General features: G+C 37.7%; 1 protein-coding gene across 1 annotated transcript; it reads left to right on the top strand.

The window, feature by feature from the left end:
- LOC140225001 (uncharacterized) lies at positions 1 to 6,837 on the top strand. The gene is made up of 6 exons (XM_072302321.1): positions 1 to 586; positions 2,203 to 2,263; positions 2,799 to 2,869; positions 3,318 to 3,418; positions 4,460 to 4,524; positions 5,582 to 6,837. Exons 1-6 carry the CDS (start codon positions 509 to 511, stop codon positions 5,695 to 5,697), a joined length of 492 nt encoding a protein of 163 aa, XP_072158422.1. The 5' UTR covers positions 1 to 508; the 3' UTR covers positions 5,698 to 6,837.
- The last annotated feature ends 2,400 nt before the right edge of the window (positions 6,838 to 9,237 follow it).

The raw sequence follows: 9,237 nt of genomic DNA, 5'->3' as shown, positions 1-9,237 counted from the left end.
AGTGCCTGGCTCTAGGCTGCTGGTGAGATGTCGCTGAGATTTGAGAGAAAAGTTAAAAAAAGAAAAAGAAAACACGGGTGAAACTTATTAAATCAAAGGGATATATTAGACATCAAATTTTGGACATCCTTTGGGTATAGCTTTCTTTAACATTTTTCCCCCATTTTAAATGATACGTAAAATCATTCCATCTTGCATGAAAATGTCCGCATCATCCATTTTATTTTCGAAGTAGGCATAGATGCCCGTTACTAAGACACGCCATTCTCATGAGCTTATCGTGCTTTTTAGTTTAAATTTGTTGGTTAAGTTTTGGTGTGGGATGTTTATGACAACCTTTCGAAGTCAGTCTTTCCTTTTCTAAATAAATAGATGAAAATCTCTCGTGACTCGTGAAATTTTCGTGCTGTATCATGATCGCATCCTTGCAATGGAGAACAATTTCTTAAGAGATGTAAGGTTATGAAGGTTAAATTGCTCATGTAGTGCGTCACCACCACCGCCCGTTATGTGTCGAATATGGATGAACGTAGTCGCTGGCAAGGAAATGAAGGAGGGCATTTGCTTGCTCTCTGTTATTGGCACGGTATGAAGTTTATTCCATCTTCTTCTGCTACATAATAGAGATAAAAATAGATATCCTTTGTAAAAATGATGAGTGCATGTATGCTGTTGTATGTTTTTTTGTATTATTATCAGATGAATTTAATATGTCTGATCCGGTAGAATAAGTGGGTATCCCAATTTGCCGGACAGATTCATGTTGTTTTTTATTTTATATTTTCAATTTTGAAAAAAGATCTTATCTTAGATATGGGTAGTGAAGTGCATATCGACGGTGAAAGTACCAGACCACATATCTCGGTTTCCGATGTTGTACATTTCCTGTCATATTTTAAGTATTTTTTAAATGAAAAACTACTCAAAGTTAATTCTAGAAAACTTAATCTGTTTTTCTTCTATGTACAAAGAAAACTCAGTGAAAATGTCAAGAAATTATATTTTTTTTTGTTTTCCCTCAAAAAAATAAAAGAGGAGCGGAGATTCTTAAACGCTGCAAACGAGTTACGTGGTCTGGTAGTTCCGCCGTCGATATAAGGTATACAATTGAATGGATTACATTTTGCAATAAGGAACCACTATTTTTGGCCCATTTTAGAAACATCATACATGTCATTGTTTTCCCTAGGCAGATGTGAGCTCCTATGGAAGAGCCAGAGATAGTGGTTCCTGATTGCAAAATGTAATCCAAATAAGAGTAATCAGGGCCGGATTTACCTACTTGCCTCCCATGGGCCGCCTGTATTTTGCTGCCCCTTCTCATTCGTTTTGAAACCTCAATAAAAACCATCAAGTGAACGTGCCGGAGGGGGAGGGGTGCATAAGAAGCATTTACCTACTCGTGGTGGATACATTTTTTTGCGAAAGCCCTGTCAACACTACTAGCAAAATTTCACGGAACTTGACGTGAAAGTTAAGTTCCGTAAACCTATCTCTGCGTGGACAGGATCCTCCCTTTAAAAGAAATGAACCAAAAAATTATGAAAGAACAAACATAAATGTGGTTTAATAATTTTAACTTCCGCCGCTGCGCCGCGCCTCGCTGATCGCACTGTGTTTAGCGCAATGCGTGAAGTATTCCCACAGTCTTGTAGGCGCTATGTGTTTCACGCCAACCGCGCCTGACCGCGTGACCGCACTGTGTTTGGCGCAATGGGTGAAGTATTCATGCAGTCTTGTAGGCGCTAATATGTGTTACATGTCGATCGCCGCGCCGAGGGCTTGTCCTTTTCATCTCAAGTCTTCGTCATCATTCCTCTCTGCGCTGAGCTTCAGGCAAAATTGCGTGTTTAGTTCCTCTCTTAACGTGACTAATTAAAGATGCTGTCTCTTGCATCACCGAAAAACGACAAAATTAGAAATTACTATACTCTCAGGAAAAAGAGATTTTGTTACCTTTTCTCATTGATGATTTTTTTTCTAAATCCGATTTTTTTATACCTACATTTAAAAAAATTGCAAAATTTGCCGCCTCCTAAATTTGCCGCCTCCTAAATTTGCCCCTATGCGGGCCGCGGCCCATGTGGCCACCCCCTTAATCCGGCCGTGAGAGTAATAAAGGGTATTGAAGGGATTTCCAATTTTTGCTCACTCGTATGTCGTACATGACAATAAAATTAAAATGTGTTTCTCTCCTTTCAGGTTATCGTGCTCATCAGGATAGTTTTGATGATCATTGTAGCAGTCAGCTATCATAGCGCATGTAAGTTTTACAAATCAGATTTGAATTTATTCATTTGCTTGCTTATTTGCTGCAATGCCGTACAAACATTATTGATTCAAGAAAACACTTTGTTGCGCTTAAACTATATTTTCTTAATTTTAATATTTTCCTACTTTTCCCCATAAAAATTCACTGTAGACTAATCAAACAATTGATTCGCGGCAATCAGTGATGCAAGTGAGATCTGAAGTCAAAACTTCGCAATGAATAGGGGGCTGGGTAATAAAGGTGCAAAATTTGCTGTAATTGCAGATACTGAACTTTATATATTTTATTCTATTTTGTTAAAAGGGGAGGGGTTTTACCTCTCCAGCTGTATGTCAGATGCCTGAGATTCTCCACAAAAAACCAATTTCGAAACTTTTTGACATACTTTTTTTTCAGAGCGCCTGCAGAACTGCCTCAGGCTAAATCAAGTAATAAGTACTGACATATGAATTCATCATTCTCTATTAGTAATGCTATTTTTCAAAACTCTGTTACAGATTACTTTCTCCCATCTGATTTGTTGCAGATGCAGGATTCGCACTTATTGATATTTTTGCACTTTTTGCATTTTTCTTGATCTATAAGAACATTGAATGTGTGAGTGTTATCCATACTTCTTGCTCTATTTCTGATCTAATCAAGTAATATTTAGGGCTTTTAGTTCCTCGTCTTCTACCAGCTACTCCAATGAGCATCATTGCAGTCTCGATTCGCGTGTATTGCAATAGGTTTCATCAGTATCTCCTTTTTAATTGTAAATATTAAATAATACTTGTGAAAAAACTGCGTATTTCCAAAATAGCTGCTATTTTAATGAGTAAAACCGTAGGAACCTCAAATTGTATTTGTATTACATGAATATTTGCTTTCGAAGCATATTTTAGTTTCGCATAGAATGCCATGTCTAAACTGGTTTCCGGACGTTGGAACATTTGAAAAAGAAGAACTTTTTCCAACATGGTATCGTCTAATTTTATCTTCTGAATACTAGCTCTCCGCAGCTCATTATGAACATCGTATTTCATGATTTAATTTCATTTTTCAGGAGCGCGATTTTTGGATCCTGCTTGGTGTGACGATTCACATTGTCGTGATAATCTATCTCATTGTTTTTTGCCTGGTCGCCGTTGTGTGGATGCTGCTATAGTAAGAATATTGCACACGTAACATCCTCCACATCAGATGATATTTTTTTCTGATTGACACATTGTTGATAAACTTTGTTATCATACGTGTATTGAGAAATATCCATCAAATCATGGAAGAGTGTTTACAACTCACAGCTGCATTTAGAAATTAATTCTGCGTCGCTCTGTATAATGAACGTTCAGATAGTCCAAATCGACGGTGAGACTGCAAAAATGCGTACTTCGCTTGCGGTGTTTCGACATCTCCGCTCCTACTTTATTTTTTATAAGGAGTTTTCCATGTAAAAAATGTAGTACGATAGGAAGTCTGCAACGTCACAACCCGCAATACGAATTTCTGCAGTTTCGCCATCAAGATGTGAACTCTGATGGACAATTTATTACTCTCCAATAATAGTTGAAAGCACAGACAGTATAGTTCATAATTTTCGAGGTATTGGTCTGAAATTTAATGAAGTATATCGGCGTCGTAGGTTCGCAACCACGTGTCTAGTTTGCAGTGTTTGAAAATCTCTGCCTCTATATTATTTTTTTAAAGGAGAACAAATTGACATCATTCCTTGAAGTTTTTGCTGAATTTTCTTCGCACAGAGAAGAAAAATCACGTTAGTTTTCAAGAATTTCCGTTGAGTCGTTTTCCGTTTAAAAAATGAAGTATGACAGGAAGTCTGCGATGCGACGTCGCAAACCGCGATACTTGTTTGCGGACTTACACCGTCGATATGGTCATAGCGTCGGTAAAACCCCCGAACTATACGTACCTCGTTTGCGGTGTTTTAAAATCTCCGCTCCTATTTTATTCTTTTATAAGAAAAAAATCAACACCATTCCTCGAAGTTTGCACAGAATTTCGCTCGTTCAAAGAAGAAAAATCACGAAATGTTTAAAAATTGCTATTAGGTACTTTTCCATTGAAAAAGAGAATGAGTTTTACGTCGCAAATCGAGATAGGTATGTAGAATGACTCTCTGAAAATAGTGGATTTGTTTTAACATTTTAGGATCGTGGCTCTTAATTTACGTTTTTTTTTTTCTTTCAGCAAGACAGAGTTTCACAATTTCTTGATCACACTCCTGTTGACATCCGTGTCAATGATTTTCCTAGGTAATTCATCAGTTACTTTCCTGCAGTACATATTATCGTCAATCGATGTATTATCTGAGTTACCAGACTAGTGGCGATGTTCGCAAATCAGCAACACTGTTTTTCCCCCATTTAAGTCTGACGAGCAATCGATCCCGATAAGGTAGCCTGCTTCCAAAAATATCGATTCTTTTGCATGCATTTAAATGGATGAAACCCAGTGTTGCAAACTTTTCCTAAAAGCCGCTTTGCCAAAGCGTTAGAAAACTCATCTTTTGAAATCCTAAAATTAGATTTTCAATGCTGATTCAATCTTCACGAACTTTCTGCTTACGTTGTGAAGAATTTGATGACATTCCTCGTGATTTTTCCTAAAATGTCTGAAAATATTATATGAAAATTTCATGGAGAAATAATGTTGCTTTTGGGAAATGAAGCAAAAATAACGATCTGAAAAATTAAAGTAAAAGTGAACATTTTGAAGCATCATAGTCGATACATGTAGTCAAGTTCAACCATTAAGATGATATGAATGATTAATTTCTCCGTCAAAGCGCCGTCTCTTCTGCTCTGATGCATCTAAACGTACTTCGAGCTGCGCGTATTGCAGAACTTCCTAGCTGAAGGCATTTTTTCACCAGAGGATTTATAAAAAAGGCTTCACCCTCAATCTAAGAACTTTACAGCAGAAAATGAACGATGCTTTTCGAGGCGGGCACTTAAAAACTATTGGATTATGAGAGTAGCATGTCATGAAAATCTCAAAATAGTTCTAAAAAAGAAAAATCCGCCAATATGAAAAACTGATCAAAGGGATAAACACAATAGAACATTAGAAAAAACGAGCTCGGTAGCATCCTTTTAAACATGAAACCCGTCGAATTTCTGACAATTGCAAATTGTCCATTGCTGTTAATAATTGAAGAAATGATTCTAGTTTGAGTCAAATCCGATCGAGTCAAGCTGTTGTTTTACTCACGGGTAATCTTTGAGCTTCACTGGGAAATCTTGAATGTTTTTCTTTTTTATTGCGTGTGTTTCGGTTGCGTACCTCATCATTTTAATTGTGTCCTTTCAGTTTTCGGGATTTACTATGTGATGGCAGTTCTCTCCGAATACAACCAACGGATGCTCGTTAAATATTGCCGCAGTCGAGAAAGTCAGCACGAGAGTGTTGAATGCTGTTCTGAGTAGAAGTTCCAGGATGGGCAAAAAATGCAGTCAAGCGGATGGAACAAAGATAATTTAGAACAACGTTTATTTTAATCGATTGTACTTAAATTGTTTCATCTTCATTGGACGACACTAGGAGCATGGCGTTTTTGTGGGGGGGGGGAGTGCAAAAAATGACGGATTTTATTCATCATACAATTAATTTTGTCTTTCTTGGTATTAATTTTACATTGTCTTATGTTTGTTTCGTGCCCCGGTGAAAATTAGAAAGCTTTGTCTTGTTTTTGATTGATTAAATATATTCAAGGATGGCTCTTATTAAAAATAAGTTATGTTTACACTTTATTCCTGATATATTTTTTTGTTTAATCTACAGTGAATTTCGCAATAGTTATATAAAGGGAAAAGGAAGAGCAACTTCTCTTCAATTTAAAAGAAATGAGCACAACAAGGAAACAGTTTAATTATGATGCTCTAAAATTGTTGGGTATGCCAGCGCGAGCAGGTAATTTGACGGCAGTATTGCCATTTAAGAGAGAGAGAGAGAAAAGAAAGTTTTAAGTCGAAAAATGACATCGAGGCAAATATATTAGGCAAGTAAGAGCTGAAGCATCCACCTAAACATAGGTATCCTGGATGGGTGAAAAGACTTTAAATCGTTTAAAAAATATATTACATTAAATTTTTCGTTATACCTACCAATAAAACCAGCATTTCTAAATCAGTATTTTCCAGCGGTAAGGGATTTTATTATTGATGTCTTTTCTTCTCCCTTGTGAAACCATAGAGTTGAGAGACGTGTAAAACGTTGATATCAGTGGCGTGGCGTGCATTGCGATATATCGATTTATCTGCCATTTAAACCTATGAAAAGGATCGATAAAGAGGGTGTTCGCAGCGAACACCTTATTGATCTATTCATTCCCATACCTTTAAATAGGTAAAATTCGATAATCGATCATTCCCGCCACGCCACTGGTTGATATCCAATTTTATGAGTTGAATGTGAAAACTTTCAACGCGTGCGCTTTGCGAGAAGTTTCACAGACGGAACATTGAAAGTTGCGCTTGACTTTTGACTTTTACTGACAGTGCTTCAGAGGAATTGAAAGAATTCTATTCTGTGGAGTTTTGAGGAGGTTTGAAGCAAAACTTCAAAGGCTTAAGTCAGACGGCTCAATTCGAAAATGCTGACTCCGTGGTAATGGACGAGAGAAAAATAGGGATTAATGTAATCCTAAGTATAAGTCTTCCTCAAGTGCATGTGAACCCAACTCGAATACGTGAACGGACAGTAAACTCGATAATAAAAATCACGAAAAGTTTACTCAATGAGCAGGAGGGTCTGTTGGCCTACCCTGGGGGTCATCGAGAAAAAAGTGACAAATACAAAAAAAAAAAAAAAATAAAAATTAAATTTTACAAATTAAACGGAAACCTTTTTTATGAAATATTCGAGTCAATGGAGTTTACTGCATTGATTCATGCTGTGCAAGTGGGATGGCGTATGCAGTGTGTTTTGGTCGGTATTTTACACTAAACTCTGTAGCAATGGTGTAGATTCGTAATAAATGCGATTTTGATTGGTGAGTTAGGTACTTTAAAATATGCATACATATATATACAGATAACAGGGCCGGATTAAGGGGGTGGCCACATGGGCCGCGGCCCATGGCGGCAAAATTAGGAGGCGGCAAATTTTGCAATTTTTTTAAATGCAGGTACAAAAAAATCGGATTCAGAAAAAAATTACAAACAAGAAAGGTGACAAAATCTCTCATGTCCTGAGAGTTCATTGATTACTAATTTTGTCGTATTTCGGCGATACAAAAGGCTGCGCACCTTCAATTAGTTGAGTTAAGAGAGAAACCAAACACGTAATTTGGCCTCGAGCGGCGCGGCGCAAGGAGAAATGATGACGAGGACTTGAGATGAAAAGGAGAAGCCCTCGACGCGGCGGTCGGCATGTAACACATATTAGCGCCTACGAGACTACATGTATACTTCACGCATTGCGTCAAACACAGTACGGTCAACGTCAACAGCGGTCGGCGCGGCGCGGCTTGAAACGCACAGTGCCTACAAGACTACATGAATACTTCACGCATTGCGCCAAACGCAGTGTGGTCAGCGCGGCATGGCGGCGGAAGTTAAAATTATTAAACCACATTCATGTTTGTTCTTTCTTAATTTTTTAGTTCATTCCTTACAAGTGAAAGGCCTTGTCCTCACAGAGATAGGTTTATGGAACTGAACTTTCGCGCGAAGTTTCGTGAACTTTTGCTGGTAGTGTTGACAGGGCTTACGCAAAAAATGTGTCCAACACGAGTGAACGCGTTTTATGCACCCTTCTCCCTCCGGCACGTTCACTTGATGGTTTTTATTGATGTTTCAAAATGAATGAGAAGAGGGCGGCAAAATACAGGTGGCCCATGGGCAGAAGTAGGTAAATCCGGCCATGACAGATAATATAGTGTCATCGCAACGGGCTTTGGTACTACAGCTGATGTTGGACACTCTAATTGGTATTTGCCCCCTTCGTTTCTCCATAATTTTAACCTCAAATTCTAAGAAAAATGCTGGGTGTCCAGTGGCCGTAAACGTGCTTTTGTCCGGTCTGGATGGATGCTTCATTCAGAAAGAGCACGCGGTATGAACTAAAAGAATTGCCTGGTAACAGATCACTTTTGAGCAGCATAGCCTCAAAATGATGTCCTACTTTGTGTGAATGTTTACGCAAAAAGTGAACTATAGACCCCGCTAATTTTAGCGGTTTTCCGTTGTTACTTTGTTTTGGGTTCACTTGCAGTTTAAAGCTTCCTAAGCGATTATTTCAGATAATGTGCAGGGTCTGGTTCTGTAGCGCATGCGGTCAATCTTTGCCAGATGGTCTAAGATGCATGAGTCTTTTCGGTGCAGTAAGTATTCATAACCTCCTCCATTTAGATTTTTAATTAAAATATGTAGCTCAATATTTATTTTACAGAATTGTAATAATTAATGAATGGAGCCGATCAGGCCCATTTGATAGCTAAAATATTTTGTGTTAAACTGCATCTCATGGGGTGCGGTGACTGTTTGTCTTCCTATTCTTGTACTTAGGTGCGTACTGGGTGAGTAAATAAATAAATAAATACTTGAATAGATTTTCTGCCTCAGTGTGAAAGGTTGTGAAATTAATGAATTAACTATGAATTTTTGTGTGAAAAATAAGAATTTTCAAACATTTTGGAACTACTATCATTTAGCCACGTCTTGTGTCTGCATTCAATCAATTTCAATTCAATTTCATTCATCAAAGCCCATCAAATGTGCCCACTCACTGTTTATGATAGATGAAAATGATTTAGACAAAAATTATTTTAGCATTCTTTATTTGCGGATTAAACTCGGTAGAAAATTGGACGATATCACAAGAATCAGCCTAATCAGTGGCGATTTTGCAAGTTGGCATCACTCTTTTTCTCCACTTGAAATTATTATAAATATATCAATTTCAGGTGCTGCCGGCTGCCTCACCAATAATCGATTGTTTTGCATACATTTAAATGGAGGAAACAC

This window comes from Bemisia tabaci, chromosome 7 (assembly GCF_918797505.1).
Source record: "Bemisia tabaci chromosome 7, PGI_BMITA_v3".
Classification (NCBI taxonomy): Eukaryota; Metazoa; Arthropoda; class Insecta; order Hemiptera; family Aleyrodidae; genus Bemisia; species Bemisia tabaci.
This window is presented reverse-complemented; position numbering and strand designations above follow the sequence as displayed.

Excerpts from the sequence above, each read along its gene's own strand:
- LOC140225001 (XM_072302321.1), top strand. The coding sequence starts at position 509 with ATGTGTCGAATATGGATGAACGTAGTCGCTGGCAAGGAAATGAAGGAG. Across the intron at positions 587-2,202 it reads TGCTCTCTGTTATTGGCACG|GTTATCGTGCTCATCAGGAT; the intron begins GTATGAAGTTTA and ends CTCTCCTTTCAG. Across the intron at positions 2,870-3,317 it reads TCTATAAGAACATTGAATGT|GAGCGCGATTTTTGGATCCT; the intron begins GTGAGTGTTATC and ends TTCATTTTTCAG.